The sequence below is a fragment of the Lathamus discolor genome, chromosome 3 (genome assembly GCF_037157495.1).
Source record: "Lathamus discolor isolate bLatDis1 chromosome 3, bLatDis1.hap1, whole genome shotgun sequence".
NCBI classification, from domain to species: Eukaryota; Metazoa; Chordata; class Aves; order Psittaciformes; family Psittacidae; genus Lathamus; species Lathamus discolor.
The window spans coordinates 142,937,930-142,964,892 of NC_088886.1; the positions used below are offsets into that span (position 1 = coordinate 142,937,930).

The 26,963-nt window shown below is 41.9% G+C and overlaps 1 protein-coding gene across 1 annotated transcript in view; it reads right to left on the bottom strand.

Moving 5' to 3' along the window:
* Nucleotides 1-9,742: 9,742 nt before the first annotated feature.
* The window catches only part of CCDC186 (coiled-coil domain containing 186), a 33,707-nt gene continuing 16,486 nt past the window's right edge, over nt 9,743-26,963 (bottom strand). Inside the window, exons 3-16 of the mRNA XM_065672305.1 lie at nt 25,862-25,988; nt 23,343-23,471; nt 21,903-22,115; nt 20,235-20,354; nt 19,562-19,666; nt 19,153-19,251; nt 18,336-18,422; nt 17,417-17,559; nt 15,613-15,868; nt 14,744-14,933; nt 13,580-13,660; nt 12,145-12,355; nt 10,903-11,122; nt 9,743-10,219 (exon numbers count right to left, since the gene is read on the bottom strand). Coding sequence (XP_065528377.1) covers nt 10,136-10,219; nt 10,903-11,122; nt 12,145-12,355; nt 13,580-13,660; nt 14,744-14,933; nt 15,613-15,868; nt 17,417-17,559; nt 18,336-18,422; nt 19,153-19,251; nt 19,562-19,666; nt 20,235-20,354; nt 21,903-22,115; nt 23,343-23,471; nt 25,862-25,988 — 2,065 coding nt within the window. The 3' untranslated portion in view covers nt 9,743-10,135. The remainder of the gene's footprint in view (nt 10,220-10,902; nt 11,123-12,144; nt 12,356-13,579; nt 13,661-14,743; nt 14,934-15,612; nt 15,869-17,416; nt 17,560-18,335; nt 18,423-19,152; nt 19,252-19,561; nt 19,667-20,234; nt 20,355-21,902; nt 22,116-23,342; nt 23,472-25,861; nt 25,989-26,963) is intronic.

Below are 26,963 nucleotides of genomic sequence, written 5' to 3' on the forward strand. Positions count from 1 at the left end.
CCCACCGCCCCCCCAGTAACTATCTTTTTCTTCTCTAAACCCATCAGAAATCCTAGAAAAGCCTTGAGTTAGAATCTACATCTTTCCTTTCTCTCCCCCTGCCCATGCATTGCTATTTCTGTGCTCTCTGTCCCGGCATTCCCAGCTCTTAGGTGCCACAGCATCGCCCCATACACCCAGGGCAAACTGATACGTTCCACATTTTGTACCACACAGAGTAAATTTGCCAGACTCTTGGCCTCCAGGAACCTAGCAGCAAACTGGAAACACAAGCTGAGTCTGCCCTCATGGCTTCTTGTCGTAAGATATAGGAAGAAACAAGAACAAAACCTGTCCCGGTGATTATTCTGCGAGAAAGGGGTACGGGAAGCCCGAGGTTTAAATCAGGGATGGTGCCGATGGGATTATTTGTGTGGAAGCACAATGTGAGTAATCCCAAAGCTGAGTGAGGTCTGGCAGGGGCTGGGGTCCCTGGCTCCTTTGCAGGCAGCAAGCTTCCAGAAGCATGGAGAAGAAAGAGGAGAAGGGAAAATTGATGGGATTGGGAGCCGCCATGGAGCCCAACGCAGGCGGATACTTCCCAAAAGAAATCTCCAAAGTAAACACATTTGTGCAAACCATTTTTGTGCCACGTTTCCAAAGAGGGACAGACTTTTCTGTTTCCTTTTGACATATATCCACTCAAAAGTGCGTGTTTTGGATGCCGTGGGGTGGAACAAGGAGAAGTTAAGGCCATGCTGTCAGCTGTGCTCCAGACCTGGGCTTGCATTGAGCTGAGTTCATTCTACAGAGGAGGGGCTGTGACATTCCAAAAGCAAGTGGGGTTTGCTCCTGTGGGGTTTGCTCCTGTGCCAGGATGGCCTGTTTAAAAACTGTTATATATTTCCTGCCCCATCCCTTAGCCTTTCCCCAGGTAACCAGTTCCCAGCCCCTTCCCCTCCCCTATATGTTGGTTTTAAGCCTTTTCTGTGTCCTGCAGACAGGCAGCTCCCTAGAGCCTGAAGGAGCAGTGAGGGCTGAGATGAGGGCAAGGGAAAGCACACATGGGGGCTGCTCACACCACTTGTTCTCAGTGTTTCTGCACACCACACTAGCCTGAAACTGTGATTAATAGTGCCCAGCCCAAGCTTTCCTTCCTCTAAAGCCCATCCAAGGCACAAACCCAGACTGAAACAGGGCATTTTTTTCTCTAAGCATGATGTTTTCATGCAAGCCTTTCTTCAGGCCAAGCCTCAATGTGTCACGGACCAGCCCAGCTCCTCAATTCACAGTGAATCGCAGGTAGGGAAGTCCCACAAGTGAAAAGCGCATTGCAGGTGAAGGTCTGCTGCACCTTCTTGATAGAGCGAGCTGGGTTTTCTGGTTGTCTTCACAGCCCCGGCTAACAAAGCCAGGTCTGAGGCCAGACTGGCTCCTTTTCCCTCTTGTTTGTACATTACTGTGAGGGTGCTGAGGCGCTGGCACAGGGTGCCCAGAGAAGCTATGGCTACCCCATCCCTGGCAGTGTTCAAGGCCAGGTTGGACACAGGGGCTTGGAGCACCCTGCTCTAGTGGAAGGTGTCCCTGCCCAGGGCAGGGGTTGGAACTGGATGAGCTTTAAGGTCCCTTCCAACCCACACCATTCTATGATTAGGATATGAGGGGTCAGGACCCGCACTGACCTCCCTGGCTGTTGTGTCTGGGCTTGTCACAAGGTCACTGCACACAGGATGGTGCCTAGCCGGGAGCTGCTCCTCTGTGCCCCCATCAGCACGGTGGGGATGGGGCGCCAGCACAGGAGCCTGCGAGGCTGCTCTGAGTCACCCTTTGGAAGGGCCCCACTTCCTTGCTGTCTGCTCCAAGGCTGCTTTCTTGGCAGAAGCCTCCCCCTGCAGCCAGTGCTAACCCCGCTGCTTTGGTTGGTCGGGTTGGGGTTTTTCCAGTGTTTGCTCTGATACACAATTAACGCAACGTAAGTGCCTCCGTTTATTGCTCTCTAGAGATGCCTTTTTGGCTTGCACGTCCCGGCCTCTGGGGACATTCCTATTGTTTCAGCTACCGCCAAAGCCAAGGAATGCTAAATGATACTGTCCTTGAGAGAGCTCACCCGCCACCGTGCCTCAGCATTTGCCTAGACATTGTATATAGTGAGACATGCTGCAGTGGGTTTGGCATTACAAGGTGACCACTACCAGCAAGGTCTGGGTTATGCCAGCAACCCAGGCAAGGTCAGATCGGTCTGCAATAGTTGACTGGTCTTGCCCCGTCAACAAGCACCCTCAGAAGACTGCAGGGGAAATCTGAGAGAGGGAAATGGTTTGACGTAATTCAGGTGACAAATGTGCCTCGTGCTGCAGGCTTGATGCCAAATCTCCCACATCTCTGCTCCAGGGGCTTCACCTGCCTGAGGAGCCCAACCCAGGTCTTGGGGTAGAGGTCCCACATGTTGAAATGGCAGTCATTCCCTGCCAGCAGACTGTCTCAATGCATTTGGTATCAGGATTGCATGGCCCCGTGGCTTCAAAGGACAGCATCCATGGCATGGGTACCTCGATTGGTGGCTGCTGGCTTCCTGCTGCGGTTTTGAAACAGAGGCTTTCCTCCGCCAGTCCCTGCTGATGCAAAAGGCCTGCTTAGCTCCAGCTGGATCTTCCTAGAGCCCAGTGATGTCTGATTAAAGCCAAGCAAAACAAGGGTCTGTGGATGCTGGGGCAGGGTTTACCTGGAGCTGTGCAATCACCTCCATCAGGCTGCAGGTCACAGCGTGGCACTGCAAGGGGAAACACACAGTCCTTGCTTTGTCTAAAGGCTGAGCAGTCACCTGCAGTGAGTAGTGAGCTGCTTGAAGAGCCAAAGAGCCACACAGCTTGGGATCGGGTGGACAGCAGGGGTGATAACATCACCCCTGGGACAGTCGTGTCTCCATCTCCACCGCAGTGGAGGCCTGTTCCTTATGCCAGCCATCCCTACTGAGCCCTAGGGACAGATCAGACATGTGGCAAGGGGAAGGAACCTGGGAAAGAGCATCGCGAGCCTGGTTGCCAGCAGCCTGTGTCACTTTGATGATAGCCCATGGCAAGGTGACAGCAGCTCATTCTGATTTCTCACTTCACCTTATGGCTGAAGATCCCCCTCTCCAAAAGGGTGATGCCCCTAAACATTATGCAGAGTCCATCTAAGCAATATTTCCCTGATAATCTGAGCTCTAAGGTGAGGCCACACCAGCTAAATAGTGCAAGTCATGTACAGCATGATTGGGTCACAGCTCGCCCTGAGCCCAGGCTCATTGTTTTCCAACCTCTTTGACTTGCCAAACTCCCTACAGAATGTGCAGAGCCATGAAACAGGTTTAGGCTGACTGGCGCTGGGCTTGTGTTTTCAACCCATAACTTGGCCATATGCTGCTTTTACTCAATGTTGATACAAGGAATTCTCACCTTCTTCTCTCCCCCGTGCCAGGCACTGACGGGAGTTAAAATTACTTCAGATCTAGCATTGTCAGAGTTACTTTTCATAGAATCCCAGACTGGTCTGTGTTGGAAGGGACCTTAAAGCTCCTCCAGTTCCAACCCCTGCCACGGGCAGGGACACCTGCCACTGGAGCAGGTTGCTCCAAGCCCTGTCCAACCTGGCCTTGAGCACTGCCAGGGATGGGGCAGCCACAGCTTCTCTGGGCACCCTGTGCCAGCGCCTGAGCACCCTCACAGGGAAGAGCTTCTGCCTAAGAGCTCAGCTCAGTCTCCCCTGGGGCAGGTTCAAGCCATTCCCCTTGGCCTGTCCCTACAGGCCCTTGTCCAAAGCCCCTCTCCAGGTTTTCTGCAGCCCCTTTAGGCACTGGAGCTGCTCTCAGGTCTCCCCTTCAGGAGCCTTCTCTTCTCCAGGCTGATCCAGCCCAGCTCTCTCAGCCTGGCTCCAGAGCAGAGCTGCTCCTTTTTTAATGAGCTCTTTTCACCGTGCAGCCCCACACCCCTCTGGCTGCAACCACAACTTGAAAAGACTTTGCCCTGCATTTGCACCTTGTTTCCAGCCATCTCCATCCTCAAAGGCAGCACTGGCTCCTGAAGATCAGAGGTTGGATGGCCCAGGGCAGGATTTAAAGACCCATAAGCCACCCCGGAGGTGCCTGCTAGGCTGTGCCCACCTACCTCATGTCAAACATTAGTTTTGGTTAGAGCTTCTCCATGCTCCTCTGCTGCTTCTCCTTATTCCACACACATCGGATTATACTTAAATAAGAACTTCTTAAGAAGCCCATAGGTGTGCAGACCAGGATGGATTCATCCTTTTAGTGAGCAAGGTGCTTCACTTGAGGCAATAGAGCAGCCCCTCTGACACCAGTGTGCAGCTGCACGTGGTGAAGAGCCTTGCAAAACCTGAAGGATTTCCTGACTATAGGGCATCCACTGGAGCAGAACAGCCACAAACACATTGAACAGCCCATTTATACACATTAGACGAGAATAACTTGTTCAGCAATATGCTGCTACTGCAACGGTTACATCTATGCATGCAGAAATCTTGCAGAATCTGGCACAGACCCACTGTGGTTTAATGCAAAATAGCCTGAAAACAACCACAGCAACAAAACCCAACCATAGCTCTCTTTAAAACTCCCACTGAAATAGAGCAGGGAGGGAGGGAAAATAGCAGCACTGATTTCCTCTTTTCAGTCAGCTGGACAATGAACTAGTAGCACTGGGTTACGTATTTATTACCCAATAGCTCCAGTAACAGACTGGCTTACTTCAGGGGTAAGTACTCAACACTAACATGCCATGAAAACCCTTCCTCTGCACACAGAGCTGTGCTGCGTCAGCCTGAAACACAGCCCTCGCTGAAGAGCAGCGTGAGAAGTTGTACTTGCAAACACCACCAAAGCCAAAATAAGTACTTGAGGAAGTTCAGCTTCAGGCTGTTGTTTCCAAGCAGCAGTGGTAAGTACTTGGGGAGCACAAATCAACCTTCGGTTTTGGTAACATCTGTCACAAAGAGCTGTACCTGCTCAGTGGAAAAGTCTGGAAGAGTGAACTGTATAGCAATTCATACAGGTAACAGCAACCAGAGCACTTACTGGGAGCCCTCATCTAGGAAGGTAGTGGTAGTTTGCCATTAAATTCCAACAGAAAAGAGGATACCTCCTTCTCTCATTTAAGGTACTCTGGGAGATAATAAAATCAACTCTGTAAATTATCCCCTTCATCTCCTCCCTTTGTCCTTTTTTCTATCTCCCTATAATCAGGTTGCAAGGGCAATCTCAGATTAATGTAAGCATAGGCACAGTGAACAGCCAGCAACCTGACAGCATCACTTCTTGTTTATTTTTTTGTTAAATACTATCATGGCCAAAACCCGAAGTACATTAGATTTCTTCAAGGAAATAAATAAACCAGAGCAGCAAATAGCATCCCGAATGTGGTGCCAAGGGAATCACCTCTTGCTACTGGGACTGCCAAATTTACAGTACCCCAAGGGCAAGGACTCAAGGGACTGGCAGTAGCTCGCAGCAGTTCTGAATTGCTGCACACCCATCACCTCTCTTTAGGGTGGAAAAGTCTCACACAGGTTCCCAAGAGGTTTAGATTAGACGTTAGCAAGAAGTTATTTCCTGTGAGGGTGCTGAGGCGCTGGCACAGGTTGCCCAGAGAAGCTGTGGCTGCCCCATCCCTGGCAGTGTTCAAGGCCAGGCTGGACGGGGCTTGGAGCAACCTGCTCCAGTGGCAGGTGCCCCTGCCTATGGCAGGGGGTTGGAACCTTAAGGTTCCTTCTGACCCACAGCAGTCTGTGATGCTACGGAAGGCGTGCAGCCCCGTCCTCCGGGGCTCTGCTGTTAGACCTGACGCGCAGTGCCAGTTATGCGGCAGAGATGCACTGCCACCTCTTGTTCACAGAGTGCAACAGAGGAGCACGGGCTGCCAAACTGTGGGTAGTAGCAACGCCTCCAACCGCAGACCATACCGTGTAGCTCTGTGCAGTTAGACCCACTCCTGGTAAGAACAGTTCACCGGCAGTTCAGCTGCTTTCAAGGTATCAGGGGACACCTTATAACAGTCTTCCACTACCTAAAACGGGCGGACAAGAAATCTGGACAGGGAATTTTTACAAGGGCATGTAAGGACAGGACAAAGGGGGATGGCTTTAAACTGACAAAGAGGAGTTTTAGGTTAGGTATTAGGACAAAATTCTTTATTATGAGTGGTGAGACACTGGCACAGCTTACCCAGAGAAGCCCTGTGAGGGAGAAGGGGAGGCTCCCACGCACTGATGACTACCCACCATGGAGCACCTCTCTACTACCACAGGCCTTCACTGAGAGCTATCAGCACAACCTAGAGTCAGGCAGCAGTAAACAACAATGGTACAAACCACAGCCCCAAACAGACTTCCATACATTTGTATGTTTATTATTTCAAAGTACAATATATACATAAAGTATAGTGATGTCTTCAAAAACTTTATACAGAAATGGGTATCTACAAAATTAAAACAATAGACATTCTGTGTATATTCGAACAACATACATACATATATTGGAAGATCTGATGCAGCTTCAGTTAAAACAGAAAAGGGGGAAGGAAGCCCCCATCCATCTTGGGAACGGTTTCACTACCACCCAGCTCCCTCGGTCTGCCCTCTGCCAGGCTTCAGGTCCTTGCGGAGACACGGAACTCCAATTTCTAGTGCCACCTACTGCTGCTATTTACCATCACAGCCGTTTTCCATAGCAGGGCAGATCTTGTTCCCGGAGCCCCTTCCTAAATTGGGGTCTCTGCAGCATGCGGGCTCCCAGATACACACTCGGAAGCCAGAGTTCCGATTTCCTTTTATTTCTGTTTAGTTGTGAACCAAAATACTGTGATGAAAAGTATCTCCAAGAGTAGCTTCGGTTTTATCAGCCGGATATTGCAGGTGCTGGCAGCAACCAATGAGGACGATGAGAATGTATCTGAGGAACAAACTGACCTCTGCTGTTCTGTGGACTTCTATTGCACAAGTCTATGTGGCAATGAGCCACTGATTTCTATAGCATAAAATTATATTCTTCAGTTCAGAGGGTCTGGCTTTAGACACTGACATGATGGTTTTTAGAGAGCAGGGTAAAAGCATAGGCAGCTTTTCTGTAGGGCCTCTAACAACATCTGGATGCATGATGTTGGAATTCCAAGAGCACCCTGAGTATTTAGAAAACAGATGCTTAAGCCTGTAGGATACAACTAGCTACAAGCTTGGGATTTTCAAAAGCAGCCTGTGGCAGTTCCGTGTCTACTAGACACTGAATTTCAGTGACAGCTAGGCAGCTAACCGCTACAGACTGCCTTCAAAATCAGTTTATCATTTATCTGTACAAGTCAGTTTATTTGAGGACAGTTTCAATCTCAGGTTCATCATATAAAGTTTCCAACACATGGGTAAGTGAAATGTGATTGCTACCCAAGCCCTGCACACCAGCTACTGCTCACCTATTTGAACCACCCCATAAAAACCCAGCTTTCAGAGGAAGCATTCTTGTTATGTGCACCAACACCATTACACCCCTGACAATCTACCCTATGGAATCAACAGGCAGCTGGCTTGCCAGCAACATTTCTACAGCTAATACAACACTGCCTCTCAGAAATGAACAACACTGTGAAGCAAAGTTGTTGGCTGACCCAGTGATGCATTTATTCACTGCATTCTGGGTTTGATGGATAGTCATTTGCTGATGTGCAAGCTACAGTGAGATTTCCATCTGTAAGGGGTATGCTTAAAAGAATACTCATAGAAAGTGACTTTGGTCCATGAAAATAATGTGGTATTTTGGCTGCTTTGTGCATCTCCATAACCAAGAAAAAGCATGAGAAGCTACTAATGCTACAGAGAGAGGAAGCAGCATTTCCAGCAGGGCAGGAGGACAGCTAACTGGGTTGCTCAAATAACTTAAAAAGGAAAAACAACCATGCCAAAAAGAAATAAGAATTTCCACAATGTCATTGCACTTGTTCCATCTGCACCACACCTCTCCTTCATTTACATTGTACACCTGGAGAACATACATTAAATGATGACAGTATTAACATGGTATCTAAAATACTGGAGTCATTCAGCTGAACGCTTGAAAATATCCAGAGACCTGGTACATTACATGAAAACAAACATACAAGAGCTAAGCTATGTTTTGACATGCAAACTGTTCTAGATACTTCCTTTCAGTAGGTCTAGTTCAGTCACTAACTGCCTGTTCACTTCCTGGAAGCTGGTGACAAATCTGTTTCAGCAGAGCCAGGTATTTTCTTCTTCCCCTCACTTAAACAACAGCAAAGCAGAGGTAGTCCCATGACTGCACTGGTCCAAATTCCTTAACACTTCAGATAATGCTCTCAGGAATTAGAAAAATAGATGTATAAAACCCACCCAGATTAAAGACTCAGTTTCTACAATGCTCAGTCAGGATTTAAATAATTTGTTTCCAATCCCCCTTTATAAAGAAATACTTAACCCTTTGACACCAAAGGGACCTGCTATCCAAAGCTCTTGAAGCTCTTCTAGACCACAATCCGGGTGTTGATCCCACAAGGACTTTCAGAGATGCCCATCTTCAAAGTAAAAAGGAAGTGGCACTGTCTTGAATCAAACTCTCAAACCAAATGAGACCCTTCTTGGTCAATTTGGTTCATTACAAAGCTCAAGTGACTCAGTGGCACCTGAAAATGGAGTACACACCCCTAAGTCATTGAGATGCTTTGAGAAATTATCCTCCTGTGTGATGGATTCAGGCCCCTTGTTTTGTGTATGATGCAAATGGTTCCTGCAGAAAGATGGATTCCCAGTGCCCCAGCCCTGTATCCCTCCTTATTAAAACAGCTAAAGCATTGCTACAATAAATTTACATTGAATCTTTTTCCATAATAATGGGAAGTTCAGGTATTTGATAAAAACCTCAAAATATCTATTTACACTGTGATCTGGTCAATTCATTTTGGTCAAAAGGCAATGAATAAAGAAACTATACATTTACTGCTGGAATAAATATATCCTGTAAATTACTTATCCCAGAATTCAAATGTGAACATGATGTTGCGACTAACCAGAATCTTGTCATCTTGATATTCTTTCCTCCATCACCCTCTCAGCCACTGAAGGACTAAATAATAGTTCTCAGTTTGTGCCATTTTGACCAACTAATTCTTCACAACAGTAAAATTAAGAAGTCACCCAGATTTCACAGTCTAACCAATAGAATAAAATCCCATTTAGATGTATTTCCCATTTCTTACCATTATTTTCACTGGCTGGTCTAACCAGAATATTTAGTTAGCTTCCATTTGTCTCTATAAACAAATGCAATCATGCCTGCCTGTACATACATACAAGTGGGCAGTTAAAGCTCCTACTTCTTAAATACTGTTAGTTATGCAGAAAGCCAGAGAACTTCATTAACCAGCTATCTACTATCAGACTTCTTTAGATCAATGTGTCTAATTTAAAGGATTTGTCAAAGTGACATTTGTTTCAATTATACACACTCAACAAAGGATTCAGGAAGTTGCTTAATCCCATAGTTTCACTTCCCTTGACTAAAGAAATTGTCCAGCTGAATGTTAATCTAAAGAGGAGAATACGCAATATCATGGCCACCATTTAAAAAAAAAGCTTTGTGACAAAGCATTTTTCCATGCGAATGTCAGAAATGCTTCATCAACCTAAATATCAGAAATATGCAAGAACGGAAATGATGTCTGAAAGCCCTTAAAGCTCAGTAACATTGCATATGTTCCACAGCAACTAAGACATAATTGGTTTTATTTTTTCAAGCTCCATCATTAAGAGACTGATTCATTACACAGTGCAAGAATTAAAATCTTACTGCAACTCACTCAAAACACAGTATGCACTGCAAAGCATCTGTATGGCATTGCAAACAAAAGGGTTAGATAAATGTAGTGTGTAGTGAAAGTCAGCAACACCTCAGGCTGGTACTGGGGAGACAGAACCATGCTGATGCCAAACCCTGTAGATCTCTCACACGAGTTAGCCTGGAGGGTTAAAGGTTGTATATGCAAAATAGCAGATGCTTGTGCTGGCAGGCCATCAAGTTCCAGGGAAAATGTAAAAAAGAGTGGTCTGTAGCACCTGCCTTTTCTGCATCTTCATGTTGGTTATTCCACAGAAGTTTTAGTTATGTCTGCTTTATTCTCTGTTCCAGTTCATGCTTGTGTTTAATAAGCCGTTCTATTTCTGTTCCCAGAGTTTGAAGGTTTTCCTTTGGGGGTGGAAAAAAAAGGATAGGATAAGCTATACAGGGAAAGTGAATCAGCACAAAACGCACCAAGAAGTTAAAATTACTGTTTACATGTCAGCAGGTTGTTACTTTCAAGTATCCAGAACAAGCACAAATGATTAGACAAGCTAGAGGAAACCAAGCTCATTTCAATAAAGGATGCAAAGCTCTCAGCAAGTCTTTTTTTGCAGTTACTAATATTCTACAAGCTGTCTAGAAAGTATAGTATTCAAGGGAAATGATGATTATAGGAAGAGATTTCCAACTCCTGCAGAACACTGCAGTCCAGCTGGCAGCCTGCACAACATTTCCCAGCCTGCCATCTTTCCCTTGCAGCAGACACACTGCCCCAGTAGCTGAACAGGGCACAGGGCCAGGCATGCAGACTGTGCCCCTGGCTCCATTTCACTAAGGGAAAGCATAGAAAGACCCCTTCATGCACAGGCAGCCTACAATTTGTTTCAAGAAGCAACTCATTAGTGCAAGGGTCCCAAAACAGACGTTCAGCATGAATTATGTTCCCTTAATCTTAACCCAGTGCTATCAGCAGCACCAATTCAGTGAGCTGGCTCTGAAAAGCCACCTCTTTTTAACAGCATGTATCTTGTTGAAGATAGTATCTCAGAACCCCAAGAACATGTGGGATAACTGGCGCAGCTACTCACTTTCAAGGTAATATTTTTCAGTAACGTATCTTCTAACACAGCTTGTAGCTTCCTGTTTATCTCTAAGGAGAGTTCCAAGGTGAGACCACTATCTGCAGGATGCGATGTATACAGAGATGCCATAATCCCGCCCCGTCTGCTCAAGTGCACTTTGTTGAAGTCAGAGGCCTCTGATGACAGTGTTCCAGCTTCTTCCCGCAAAATGTAGCTCTGAATAATTCTGGGGGGGGAAAAAAAAAAAAATTTGAAATGAAAATCCCAGCATTACAAGGCAATGAAAATCAGACACTGAAGTAGCTTTGGATTCCTGGTAGAAGAATACGGCAGTAAAAATTCCTGGTAGAATAAGGCAGTAAAAATCAACTCCTGCAATTTCTAGGTCAGGGAAAACCTGGGATACCAAAATAGCTATAGGAGGTGCTGGTAAGCTGACTCACTACAATACACAAGGTTTACATATTTTGAAGTATTCTGAGGAAGTAATACTGCTACTGGAGAAAAAAATGCCTTCACTTTGCTGAAAGACTCTGAAAAGGGAATCTTGAGCCTTCTACAGATGAGACAAGTCTCTGCTCAAGAACCTTCATGAGCTGTGATCATGCTTATTAAATGGCACCAGATGGGCACAAATGGACAGGCTTCTTAAGCAAGGGCTATACTTATGGGTAACTGGACTTTCCAGAGGAAAGCGTATGCCACAATTTCTTCCCCTCCTAAAAGAAGTTCCAGAAGGTAAGATTCCGTAAGATGAGACTTCCATGTAAGTGGAATCTTGTTTCATGTTAAATCCTGACCACCTTTGGTTCAGATGCACTGTTTGTTTGACAGGCATGCCAGACTACCATCTGGAATTACACAGATTCTTCTTCCAAAACAAACAGACACAATCAGCACCCGTTTAAGCACACAAAAAGAATAGACTCTCCTGTTAGCCAGTGGCAGCAGTCCACTTCAAATCAGCCACCCGGCAACCACTTTGCTACCAAAAAAACCCACTTGCACCAGTCTATTGCTCATGAAAATACTTAGTAATAGACAAATATGCAATTACTGTAACTGCTGGGAAAAGATGATCAAAAATACCCTAAGACTAATCTTACCTTTAAGATCTACTGTCACTGCAATATTTTTATTGCCTTAAATATTTTCATTCCATTACTTGTCTTAGATAAAATCCAGAATACTTGTCTAATGCACCAGCTCAACACTGGAAACCTGTATTAAACAGGACTCAGAACATACTTTGTTTTTTTCCTGATTTCCTCCACCAGTTGTTTAATGTGATCCTCCATGAACTCCATCTTCTCATTCTTTCGAGCGTGTGCCTTCTGCAGCCTTAGTATTCTTTCAACCAAGACAGCCTTGTCCACCTCTGGGAAACTATCCACAGCTACTGAAGATCCAGTATTCTCAGGTGACCGATCCTCATTGCTGCTTCGTGCGTTCAGGGACCCTGCCAATACATTCGTATTTGTAAAAGCTCTTTTTGCTTTCATACCAGGCAAAATGTCTCCATCAGTGCAGTGTATGAATTCATTACATTTCAGAAGCTTAAAATGCTTTCTTCAGGATGTCAGGTTCCCTTATATGTTAGAGAGGTTTTATATAGTCCTTAACATTTAAGTGCTACGTGCAGAGTCAGCAATACAGTCCCCTAGCATTAGCAGAGCTCCTCTAGCGTAAGTGTGCTTGCTTCAGGAACTAATTCCTGTATAAATACCTTCATATTCATTAATATTGCTTTGTACAAAACTGAGCTGATTTTAAGCATACCTGTTTAGATTGGATATTAGGAAAAACTTTTTCACAGAGAGGGTGATAAAGCATTGGAACAGGCTGCCCAAGGAAGTGGTGGAATCACTGTCCCTGGAAGTGTTCAAAAACCATGTAGATGATGCTCTCAGTGACATGCTTTAGTGGTAGATCTGAAAGTGCTGGGGTAATGGTTGGACTTGATGATCTTAAAGATCTTGTCCAATCTAGTTCATTCTATGATTCTATGCTTTGGTCCACTAAAACTGCAGCACTATGAAAACCATACAGACTGACAAAAGCCCTACGTATAAACACTCTGCAAAACTGGTCATTTAAAGCTTGTAGTATCTTATTTTCTTCATCTTCTAAGTACTTCTCTCTCTCATACAGTTGAGATTACAGGACACTTGGACAGAACTAACCCAACTTAAAACCCAAAGATATCGAGGAAGAAAACAGATGTTGTTTCCAGTGCTAAAGATAACCACTTCTAACTGGATAAAAAGTAATGAACTTAACACAGATACACTGACTCCTCTAAACACGCCAATTGATTTCTCATTTACACAGTTGCAACTGTCAATAGTGCAATTAAACAAGGTTGGAAGCCACTGCTCATCTTTGCTTTGCCTCTGGCAGTACATGAGGATCCTCTATAAACTGGAGCCCTCTGAACATAAAAGCAACAAAGTAAAAAAGGTAGGAATTGAAAAAGAACAAGAACACAAACATTATGAACACTAAACTTTCATCTCATAATAACCGCATTCGGCCAAGTGCATTTTGTTGCTTAAAGGCTATTCTGTCAGCTTTACTGGGAGGGTGCACAAGTACAGAAAGAGCAAGGCTTGGGGCAGCACACCATGGCAACCTTATTAAGGTGAAAGGATTGCTTTGGCAGCCCTGCTATGTGCTATATTACCTGATGAACTGGAACGGCTCCCCATGCTGCTGACTTCTTTGTCATAATTACCATTTTCCATCTGATCCAATTTCCTCCGTGCTAAAAGTATAACAATATGACGGTTAACAACAGCAGATTACAAACCAAGTATCAGTGTTACCCAGTATACAAAACTTCAAGTTGTCTCTGATCTGCACTGATTTAACAGGACTTGACAACTAAAAGGTCAAGGTAGTAACTCAGAAACCGCCCCAGGCAGCTCCTCTCCTCTCCCTGCCTCAAGCATGAAGCACCCGGATGCAACATCCACAATGATCCCTACACCCTGCAGCAGTTGTTAGTTGAAGTTGTCATCCATAGGATTAACTGGGAACAGTAAGACTTAAATCTGATTTTACTTTTGAATAGGACCGCCATGTAAATAACTAATGAATGACAGACTGGCAACTCTGTTCTGAGATCTCTCAACTATATCACTACTGGGAATTGAGTGTAGTACTTGTGCCAGAAGCACCACTCAGTTCAGCAGAGATGAAGAGGGAAAGTGCAGAACTGTTCATTTATGTACAAGAAGTTATATGGAACTCTTTTGAGGAACTATTCAAGAGAAGAGATCCTCTTGGCATTATGCAAGGCTTTGATATTCAAATCTATTTGCATTCAGAGCATATGCATTATTGCATATTTAATGACTTCTATTTGTTGACAGAATTAGTCATCAGTCTCTCCGTATCTATCTTTAAAAACCTGTTAAATATACTAAAAAAAAAAAAATAACTGTCACCAGCAATTCCTGATACAGTCACAGCAAGTAAGAAACTTCTAGCAACTTCTGAATGTACTCCTACACAGACCAGGATCCATATATACCCACAGTGACATTTCTGTAGTCATATATGTGATAACAAAGACCAAGCTCTACTTAAAACAAATATTTCATTTTATGTCTAAGCCAATTTCAGAAGTTGCATTTAAGACTGAAAACTGGCACTAAGGATTGTTTCCTGAACTGTAGTTTCTACTCTACAAGATTTAACTTGCTCGCTCACTCTCAATGTCTTTAGAAACAGGGAAAGTTTGACGTGCCACACTCAAACTATACAGACAGGACCCTCATCTCTACCAGACACTGAAGTGGGCTGCAGATGGAGCTGACTCATTATAACCAAGAATAATTCCAACCTAGCTGAAGTTGTTTTGCAAGATCTTTCAGGTTTGCTGCATGCTTGCGCTTCTGGGTAGCCAGTTCATCTTTCAGTTCATCCACGTGGGTCTTCAGTGCTGCTAGTTCTTTCTGCTCTGAAGCCAGCTGAGCCTGTAGCGTCTCAACCTCCAGCTTTCGCTGATCCTGCTCCTTCTGTAACCTGGTGGCCTGAAATTGAAGTTTTATTTTCAGTCATATACAAAAAAACCCTCCAGCTTAACCATACAAAGCTCTAACTCTGCACTTTCCACCTCAGAATCATTCACATTTTTCATTTATTATTTAGGCTAAAGATTACCACTGCAAATGGATATGCAGCACAGTGCAACACCACAGAAAGACTCCTGAACTATCCTGTACTGCATAATACAGTACTTCATGCAGATGTTTCTGAGGTAGTTAAGGAGTCTTCCCTCCACAGACCTGCATGGCTGTAGAGAGCTGTAAAGTGCAGTCACATTACACTCCATGACACACTGAGTTTACTAAAAATTATATTTATCTCATAGTACAAATAGGACCTAAGAAACAGTTCACAGTGATAAGTTTCTGAAATTACATTTTGATTGTTTCAATGACAGCTGCACAAGAGAACAACTTTGTATTCCAAGACAGACAGAAAGAGAACCACAGTAACACCCCCCCCATTCCAGTGCAGAGCACCTCAGGATTTCTTTTCCCTTAGGAACATGAGGTGTTTACATCCCACTGCTATTATTCTATCCAATTGGCAAACTCAGTGAGTAATTGTGGTCAGGTAAAGACACAAGGTGGAATGCATGTGCCACCTCTTTATCAGTATCAGACATTTTACTAGGGCAAAAAACAAGCTGCATGCTGTACTCACCAGATCATCTTTAGTCTGTTGAACACCTTCCAGCTGATTCTGCAGCTCTCTTTCACTATAAGAAAGCTTATCCACCTGGCTCTGTAAGGAATTGTTTTCAGACTGAAGCTGTGCATTCTTACTGGTTAATTTTTCAGTGAATATCAATAGCTCAGATTCTCTTTTCCGACTACCTTCAATGTCCTTCTGAAGATCAGCAATCAGAGAATTGAAACCATCTACTTCCTCCTTTAAAGCACTGATTTCTTGTTCATCTCTGTCAAAACAATTGTATCTCATTAGGGACAACCTGAGCTTAAGGATACAAAACTTCACTGAAATAAAAGCATTTAGGTCAAGACAAAATAAGACAGAGAAATAATGATGCTGGGCCATCTGTTAGTCATTGGATCATTCTAAATGCCAAGGGAGTTTGCAGATTCCATTTCATGACATGTGGCAGGTATCTGTATCCCACAGAACAATGTGTAGTCATTTGCCTCCTCAAGGAAGGCAGTTTCTCTGTATTTCACTTTATAAGCTTCAGTATAGGGTATAAGCAAAATCCTCAAAACAACATCCCGCAGGTAAAAGGAAGGTCTGCAAACCCAAAGGTAGTCATTCCATAAGAGGACTTGTCTTTAAGAGATGGGGAAATACTCCAGCTTTGTGCTTCTCCAGGACAGCGGTACAGTGACTTCTCAAGCATCCTTTTCCAAGCAATGCAGCTCTATTCAAAGGACTGTCTCACTCCACTATCCCTCTACAAAACAGTTCTTGTTTCTACTGAAGCACTCCCATTAGAAGACACTTTATCACTTGCAATCCATTTGAGAAAGAACTGTAACTGAAGATACAGCCTATCTTTCAGTGAGTGAAATTAATTCCAAAATTAGATAGCTGTTAAAGTTACAGACTAAAAATTTCCTCCTGTCATTTGCTCTTACAATATTATTTCATTACTCGTTCAATCATAGGATTTCCTACATCATTCTAAAACCTTAAACCTTACCTTCCAACAGCAGCAGAAAAACCCCTCACCTCTCTCACAGGGACTGTGTATATTCAAATCTAAATCTCTTATCAACATGTTTCTTCAAGTAGAGGTGAGGCTCAGTCAATCCCAATCATTAATAATTCTGAAAATGAACTATAATTTAGCAAAACTAAGTAACTGAATTCTGCTAGAACTCCACTGCTGTAAGTTATATGCTTCCAGCTACAAAAACGAGGAGTTTGTGTGGTTAATGACAGAAGTCATCTAGCATTGGACTACCAAAGGATGACATCAGACGTACTGCACCCCTGCCTTCAGTGGGTTTTTGGCTAATACCACATTTCATAAGACTTTGAACAACTATGACATTGATTTATTTCAGCCATTTATGCTGCAAAATAGCAAATACAAAAGATTATTTTTGTGTAATACTTTCATTCATCTGCTACAATTTTGAAGCAATTTATATTTCCAGTGTAGCTGCTTTTTCCCAGTCTTTTAATAAACCAAGCACTCGATAAACACCTGGAAGACCTAACTTCCTGTAAAATATGTCAGAAAGCAAGCACTTAATGTAATAAGACAGACACTAAATTAGATTTATTAGTCTTAATCCTCTTGTCTAATGAAGAGGCTGCCAAGATGATCTCCAGTACTAACAATATTGATTTAGATTAGGGAAAAAAAAAAACCAACCAACCAAACTTACATTAGGACAGTGATTCTTCAAATCAAAGATCAAATCAAAGCATCAATAATTTCAGTAAGGAAAAATTTTCCATATCCCAGATAATCTTTTAAACCATTCCTCAAAGTGCACAGCTGTACCTCTGGTGCTGATCCTGCAGGCGATCCACAGTTTTCACTCTATCCAGCAAATTCTGAATTTCACTTTTCTGTCTATTAATGATTTCTTTATACTTGGATAACTCGTCTTCTGTTCTTAAACGCTCATCCTCCAGACACTTTACCTAAATAGAAGAAAAAATAACAATAAATCAGAAGATATTTATTCTCCCAAACTTCAGAACTGAATCATTCTGATCAAATGTCTAAATTGTTATACAAAGCTCCTGTGTCATTTTTGGTGGCTCCAAGCCAAGCTTAGAACATTTTAGAAGTATTTTTGATTAAAACAGACAAAAAAAGAAAAAGGCAAAAAATAATCAAATTAGACAAGTGTGATTAACATTAGTTTTGTCCAAACCCTCAAACTTACCAGTCTAAGGGACAAGGATGCAAAGATATCATTTTCCCCCAGTTACCAGACCAACACCATATTATGTCTTCGTCCTTTTTTCTAAGATCCTTTTGAGCCAAATCCCTGCTGTGGATAGAGGGACTGGCACACTAATCTATCGATTGTTCAGAAGTTATGGATAGCACATACTCCTTACCAGAGGTCGCATGTACTCTACAGAACTGACTTCACAGTTTACAAGTATTTTTTTCTTTCTCCGAAGTTACTAAATTTACTAGATGACTACAAAAATGTTCCTCCCCACTTTTCAGTCAAACAAGGTATGTACCATGAAATAACACTTTGTACTATGGATCAACTGAACTGCCCTGAGAAAGGCTACCCGAGTCAACAGTTACATACTACTACCAGTCTCAAGTCAGCCAGTCTAATCACACCATTTATTCCAAAAGAAGTAAAATACAACTAATAGATTGAATACAGTCTTGTTCCAAAACCCAACACTATGCCTTTAGCCCCACTGCAACCCAACACAGCACACATTACCTTTGTTCTCAGTGTTCGAAGCTCATCCATGCCTTCTTTAAATGTTCTCTTCAAGTCTTCCAGTTCTTTTATTTTAGCATGATGCACCTTTATAAAGAGTGAGAAGCTCCTTGAGAAATCTAAACGGACAGTGGCATCTCAAAAATATCCAGGCCAATGCAGGCCAGAACAGCTGAAAGGACTTGAGGCAAAACAGGTACCCTGTTTGTTTTACTTATTCAAAAAGCAAAGCCTAAAAGCTGCTTTATTCTCAAAAGAAATGAGAACAAAAGTGAGATTACAGACTCTGGTTTTAGGTGTACAAATCTATGCCACAACAGCCTGCGAGGAAAGTTCTAGGCAAAATGGCACTTTGTTAACTCTGAAGACAGCATACACCGATCTGAGCTGTGAGCAGGTACTAAATCATTAGAGAATTCAGCTTCTGGGCTAGCAAATTTCTACACAGAACAAAGGCTGTCTCTCCTTGCCACACAGCATGGTCAAATACCAGTCAGAGAAAGGCCTGCCTGTCAGCTGAATTTGTACTCTAAATTACAGCAACACTCAAGTTTACAAATCGAAGTGCAGTTATTCCATCCTCATCATATCATACGTTTCCTATAACTTCCTTTTTAATAAGTGAATCCAAGGTAATTGAAAAAATCCTCCAGAAAGCAGGGCTGGAGGCAAACACATAGGATGTAAGTACAGTAATATAGGATGTAGTGTAAGGCCAAAAATTGTAAGCGTCTTAAAGTAAGATTTTCAACATTAAAAATTTATGGCATTCTTAACTACTAAGTTGCCAACTTGTCTCCCCACACCACATACTTACCTCCAGGTGATCAGACTTCTCCTGAATTTGTTTCTCTAGTTCTCCTCTAGTTACTCGGAGTTTTGCATCCAATTCATTTGACTTAATTTCTTCTGACTCCTAAAAGAATATAAGTAGAGTTTCAGAGTTTCACATTCCCCTTTCTAGCTTTCTGAGCATATACACAGCTTTTCACATCACATATAAGAATGTGAATGTGCCAAGCAAGACCCCCACATTGCATGTCAATCAAGAGAACCATTCTCCCTTTTACTTAACAACTTTCCAAGTAAAGAAACCAGTGACTAGTCATCTCAGCTTTTTAGCTTACACGATAATTCTTCCCTGCTACAGCTTAAGATAGAAAGGGAGGAAAAAAGAAGACTCAAATCCCAAACACTAATTTCACCTCCTAAGAACACATGCCTACCTGATAGGTTTTTATCATTTCTTGACAGTTTTTCCTGATCTGGTCCGCTTCTTCTTTTGCTTCAGTTAATTTTGTCATTGCATCTTTGAGGCGTTCTTTGGTTTCCTATAAGAACAGTAGAAAATAATAGGTTAAACCTATTTATCTACCTTTATTTGGGAAAAGCATTTCTCATAATACAAGCTTCCTATTTCAGTCAGGAAAGAATCAGCAAAATAACAATAAAAACCCCCATCTGGCATTATTTTACATCTTGCCTCCATTCAGCTATTACTTCATGCAATTTTGTTTGTTCCAACACTGAAAGCACAACTAAAGGATCTCTTGGTTATGTGCCATGAACATTTTCGAATGATAGATTTAACATCACATAAAAAATAAACTGACAGTTAATTAACGAAACACAAAAACAACCAAAAACACCCGCAAATTAAAAGCTCATCACCAGATTAAACAGAATTCCCCCACACATCCTCCTCTCACCTCTTTTCAACATTTCCATCTCAGTACCAGTATCTTTAAAAGCACTGTTCTGGCTTTTGCTACGGACATTCAAATTAAACAAAACCCACATGAAAAACAGATTTTAGTAATACATACAAAGTAAACAGTATAGCAACTACATTCCTACAACTACATTTTCACATCATGGTATCAGCAGCACTTCACTAACCTTGTGTGAATCCATTTCTGTTTTCAATTTGTTCTGAGCCCATTTGACTTTGATAACGTGAGAATTGATTTCTTCTTTCAATTTTTCTATTTCTCTGTTGAGTCGAGTGGCTTCACCATCCTATGAAAATGTTATGGATTTTATTTTAGGTATTAAATCATCCAGTGCTTGTACAATAAGACTCCTGCTCAAGTGTCAAATGCAGAGTTTTGTTTTCTTCAAATGTCTGGATTTTACAAAAGCATGCACATTCTTGAGAGCAGTCAATAACGCTTTAGCCCATAATCCACTGGAAAAAAGCCCATTAGTGTTCTGGTTTGAATAGCAAGGTAAGGCTGTGCTACACATTGTGTACATCAGTGTTATATATTTGTTTTAAAAGTCAAAGCATGGCATAGTATTCCAATCAAAAACTAAATATCTCCTGTGTAAGCTGTATGGCCTTATTTTTGTTCGTTTTGGTGAAAGGATGAGGAAACACAGGTGTGAAGTGGTAAAATCATATATTATACAAAACTACAGAAAAATAATAGTGGCACTAATGGAATGGTAATACCAACTATAGAGATGCAGACTAGTGTGAGCACCTAGTGTGAGCAAAACGTACCTGGTATAGTGGAATATATCCCTGCCTGTGGCAGGGGTTGGAACTAGATGAGCTTTAAGGTCCTTTCCAGCCCAAACCATTCTATGTTTCTATGATATGCAAGTCAAATCGCTAACCTGTGCCAAGAAGGATGTAAACACATGCATACTGCTAGCGTAACCTTTTCCACCAACATCCATAAACCAGTGCATCAAGTCAAACTTCCATTCTGTGTTTCTGAAGCAATAGGCTCATCTTACCAAATAAGTTTAAAGCAGCACCATATGAGGGCAGCACAAGTCCTGTAAGGCTCTAGTGTAATCCTCAGGAGAAGACAGAGAGTGCATTAAGTTTTGTTTAGGAAACCTGAACTCACACCCTTGCTTCTGTTCATGTGAGACAGGATGCTGTGGTGAACTTTTGTTTTGGAAACATTAATTTTTAGAATTAAGATATATTTTTCTGACCCTTCAGTGCATAGTACAATGGCTCAGAAGAGGGCCAAAACAAAGTTTGAGCCTTACTACCCACTTTTTGATCTTTCACATGAAATAGAATTCTGAAGCAGAACAAAAGAAAACCTGGAATATTTAAGAGGCTGGTGGAAATCTCTTACCAGCTTCTAAAAAAAGAATGGCAGATTATTTGAATTGGGCCTGAAAAATCCTAATATATTATTATACTAATTTCTAGTAGCACAGAAAATACAGAGCAAAACCACACAAAAATAGCAAGAGACTGCAAGAATTTAATGTCATTACAATCTTAAAAAAAAAAAAATAAAATCCAAACAAGCTGGAAATTTCCCTCAAAATCCTGGCATCTGCAACAAGCTGTCTTGTCAGTTACAGAAAAAAGCCCTCATACTTCACAAACTAATATTCAAGGAAATATGAAAAGGAACTTCAAAAAGGCAGTAAGAACTCAGTAACTTCCTCTCCTTCCCTTGGAGGAAAGGGGTTTTTCACAGCAGTACAGCCAAACTGAAAGAAAAGAGGTTTCTTCCACAAACAGCAAACAAGTGATAAGCTTGTTCTGATAGTGCTTTTAATCATTCACTCAAGTCACACAGCTTAGGGTACCTTCGTTTCATAGAGCTGGTGCAACCTTCCTTTCTCCTGAGAAAGCTGTTTGATTTTATTAGCATGCTTTTCTATCTCTTTGTTTGCATCTCTCACTCTTCTCTCAAGTGTCTCCTTTTCCTTTCGGAGATCAAGCGACTCCTTCTCCCCTCGGACATATTTCATCACCATTGTTTCTTTCTCATGGCGTGCTTCCTCACACTTCTTGTTTGCCTTAAAAATATGAGAACAGAAGGAAACAATCTTGTATTTCATCATTAACTTTTATAGGACACTACTGGATATTTTCAGTATCACAGTATAGTATCAGAGTAGGAGTCAAAAGGTCCAGCTTTGCAAAGACTAACGTTATATCCCACTTAAGTACTGCAATTACTCATACTTCTAACAGTAAATCTGTATCTAAGCAGCTGCAGCTTCACAGCCAAACATCTCAAATGAGATATCAATACATTAGTAACTTGGAATATAATTTGTTGTTTCAGAAGGAAACAAGTGTATTTGGTAAGATTCAGTAACAAAATAGTTTTGCAAATACCCAGTGCCAGTCCTCTGCCTTCCTTCACCCACATGCCAACTGCACAATCAATGTCTTATTTCTGCAGATTCCCCTCCCCCCACCCCTAACAAATCCTGCTTCAAATTAAATAAAAATAAGGAAAAATAAAAGAATAAAATATAGCTTTAGAATTCACACAACAGGGAAAATACTTGGCATAATATAGAATCATAGAACAGTTAGGGTTGGAAAGGGCCTCAAGATCATCTAGTTCCAACCCCCCTGCCATGGGCAGGGACACCTCACACTAAACCATCCCACACAAGGCTTCATCCAACCTGGCCTTGAACACCGCCAGGGATGGAGCACTCACGACCTCCTTGGGCAACCAATTCCAGTGTCTCACCACCCTAACAGGAAAGAATTTCCTCCTTATACCCAATCTAAACTTCCCCTGTTTAAGTTTGAACCTGTTACCCCTTGCCCTGTCACTAGACTATCATATATGATATTAAGAAGTGAAAAAAAAATAATCTGTTTTCAGTAATACATGAGACAAAATAAAAGCTTTGTGCCAGAGTTGAGAAAAATATTAATTTCATTATATCTTCACTGAAAAAAGCCACTGCCAGCTTTTTTCAACCTCCTTCTGAAGCAGGATCAGCTTACAGGCAAGAAAAATGAGATTGCCTCAAGAGCCCAATTCCATACAGATAAATATACACATTAAAAACAGTTATCAGGCACCCTAAAATGTTAACAGCTATTTAGAAATTCACTGATGACACTTATCAAAAAAGCATACGTAACTTCATGCTGGTAGCTCCCATTTTGGAACATCCTGCCTTACCCAGTTATCTAACAACTGAGGCTACATATTTCCTACCAGAACCAAGTTTGTTCATAGGATGATTTCAACAATTGAAGGTCTTCCAAATTACCTGTTCCATTCGAAAGGCCATCTCTTTATGCAACTGCTGAATAGCATTTTTGGCTGCTGCATCTTGAGTTACAAGTTTGTCTTTACTAGCTTTCAATTCTTTATTAAGCTCTTCCATTCTCGCTTCCAGCTAAAAGACATTATCACATAATTACAGAGAAATTAAGACTTTAATTGTGTTTCATACAGGCAAGAACATTTCACACAACATTAGAAGCTTCAACAGATATTTATGTGTATTTTACATTGTCAAGCTGCAACTACTCATATTGACACCTAGCTTTGCATTACAGTATGAGCATGAAAGATGTCAATTCTCATCTTCAGGGAAACTGAAGATGCATCAAGTCAAGTAAAACATGAGGCACAGTAATTTACTACACAAAAAGTTAAATTGACAGCAAAATGCTGAGATGCCAGAGTAGAGCTGGCTGCTCTCTGAAGCTGCCTCACCTTCCACACCCTTTTGTTGCTATCCCTGTGCCATATCCTCCACCATGCCAGCAAAGCAGTCATGCATCCAAACTGAACTGGGAATTAAATCATTGAAAAATAACTCGGCAAATAGAGAGGTGCTTAGTCATTGTGCTGGCACATTTTTAGCCACCTAGTGAAGCAAGTCAGAACCCTGATCCAGCTGAAGAATAATTACCAGTGTTCAACTGGAACACATCCAGTGCGTGTTCACTGCACAGTTAGGCAAGTCCAGTGCAAGCAACAGCATCGCAAGAGCAAGTTGTGAATACATAAGCTATAATACTGTCCAAAGGCTATGCAAACTTGTTCCACAGGAAAGCCAAGTCACCACAGTTAAGTTGGCTTGGTTTTGGGGGTAGGTGAGGTGTAAGAGGCACAGGGTCAGTATCTTACATTTTTGTGCTACTCTGAACTGCTGGAGGAATAAAAAGGAATCAAAATCTCAAATGATTCTGTTACCACACAATAAATTGATCACACCCTGTTCAGCTCTGCAAATGAATCACTGCCCATACCAAAAGTTTTACCTGTACAAATGTGTCTTTATGGTTTGCTTATGGCTGTGAGTGCAGCCAAGCTTTCACTGACTTGAAAGCTAGCAGAACACACTAATCCAGAAACTGTAACAATAAAACACATCACAAATGAAGAAACCTCAAGTGTTTCACCATGATGTCTCTTACAACTCCAGGTGCCACCCAACTACAGTATAAAGGTATTATCCAAACCGGTTATTTTCTGATATCACTTGCAAGCATGTAATATCACAAATCCTACCATCCTACTTATCCAACCAGAAAACAAAGCAAACTCCCTTACAATTTGTTTTCCCCCCCCAGAAAGGGATAAAGCAATTGCTGCGTGATACAGCACTGTATGATTTCATGAAACTATCATGGAAACACAGACAAGAGAGAATGAGTAAGCTCCTCATACTGATTTATATTTAGGCATATGCAGTTCCAGTTTGCAGCTTAAAAACAATACTTTTCAATTGCATTTTCAATCACATCATGGAATTTTACGATTCTTTGACATTAACAAAAGACAGACTAAGCTTTTACATACATGAACACATTCCTCTGCAGCACTACTAGCCCAACACACTGCTTTGGGAACAGATTTCTGTGCAATGCAGACACTAACAGAGAAACGTGACAACTAGGGTAGTATCAGCAGTACTTTGACAAATGAGTATTCTAAATGTTCTCTCTCGACAGATTCCTAAGCTCTAATCAGTGTACGAAGCTGGGCAACCAACTGCAGGAACATTAGCATGTAACTTTATACCAGACAAGCAATGACAACTGATATGATACCTTTCCTCCCATACTAATACCAGCCTACACCGATGCGCACTCTATGTTCCTCTTTGGCCTGCCATGGTTCTAACAATTCACTAGGGAAATGCTTGTGTACAGTAACTGAAAATATCAAAATAACATGCAAGACCACAGTTAATATGCTCTACTCTTTATACACTTTCCACATATTGTTAACTGCTGTAACTACACCTCCAGCCACTTCTATTAGCAGATACAGCAGCTAATAGAAGATAAAGATGACAAATTAAGACCTCCTTTAAGCCTACATACAAGAGATAAATCATCCCATCAGGATGAAAGCCTGAATGCGTCATTCATTCTCTGGAAAATGACAGAGCCTTCAACATACACCTTCTCCAGCAGGAAACCAAGGTACACAAGACTCACCTACAAGAGCAACCCATGAAATGGGAACTCTCTTGACTTGAAGAGAGACTTCCAGAAACAGAACACTTAAGTTATGTGAACATAGAAAGTCGATTTATCCAAAGACACTATCTGCTTTTAGCCAATGAATATTTCTTGGAATGGAAGAGCAGATTCATCCCCTTAAGTTTAGCATAATAAGCACAGGCATTCTCTCCTTCTCTATGCTACCAAGGATGTCTTGTCACTATTGCCACTGTTTAATACTTTATACAAGTCTGACACTAAAGAGCACTTCTGCTTTATTATCTGTACCTGACACTAAACAGCACTTCTGCTTTATTATCTGTACCTGTTTAATAATGTTGAGGTGCTGCTTTTCTGTTTCTGTTCGTTTTTTCAATTCATCTTTTAAGTTGTCCTTTTCTGAGCAGATTTCTAAAATAAGTTCTTGATGTTTTTTATTTTCTTTAATCAATCTGTAAAGGAAAAAAACAATAAAACAAGGTACATCATTACTGGCGGGGTTTGGTTGGGTTTAGTTTTGAGATTTTGCTCTTTGATCTGTAAATTCTATTGGGAGTCACAGCCAGAAATACTAGTGAAATCCATGACAGCCTTACAAAACCAAATCTGAACTACATTGTGCCTGTGACAATTCCAAACCAGCATCTTCTTTGTGAGGAAACTGCTTGTTTCCAGCATTTCGAGACTGCATGGCACATGCTAATGTAAGACATTTGGTACCTCTATGCAGCTACAGAAATGCAAATGCTAATAATTTTCAGGTAGTCATAAGACAGTAGCTTCCAGCTCTGACTTCAAGTCAAATGTCTGGAAACGCAGATATTGCATTCATTTCATAGATTGCTCCGAACAGCCCCTGAAGTTCACAACCTGTAAGAGACACAACCCTGATTTTTTTCAGTGCTAGTAAGTATGTAACGACTACAATAGTGTCCACGCTCATGCTCCTTATAAAGTTCAATTTTATTCAGCAGTAGTTTGTTCCTTTGCAGCTGAGCTGTCTAGAGCCTGAGCTGAAGCTGACATACTTAGTCTGACCTAGCACTGCAGTAAAAGATAGTTACACCCAAAACTCAGAAGTTACATTGTCAGACTGATGAACAAAGAGTCTCAAATGCATTTAGGTGTTTGAAGATACAGCTAGATGATGGATATTTTAGGCCACTAACTGCATGAATTTGTGGGAAGCATGCATTTACCTGAACAAGACATTTAAATATCCCTTTACACATACATTTCCATTCCCAGCTCACCTCCTTTGAAAAAAATCACTGAAGAAATTAGTCTACTGAATTACAAGGAATTCAAAACCATCAGTGCAGGAAAGCTTAGCACCTGGTTTTTAAGCTATTAATGAATATTCCAGGATAACAAATTCTTCATTCACACAATTGCTGCTCAGCTATATATCCTAGATCGGACCACTG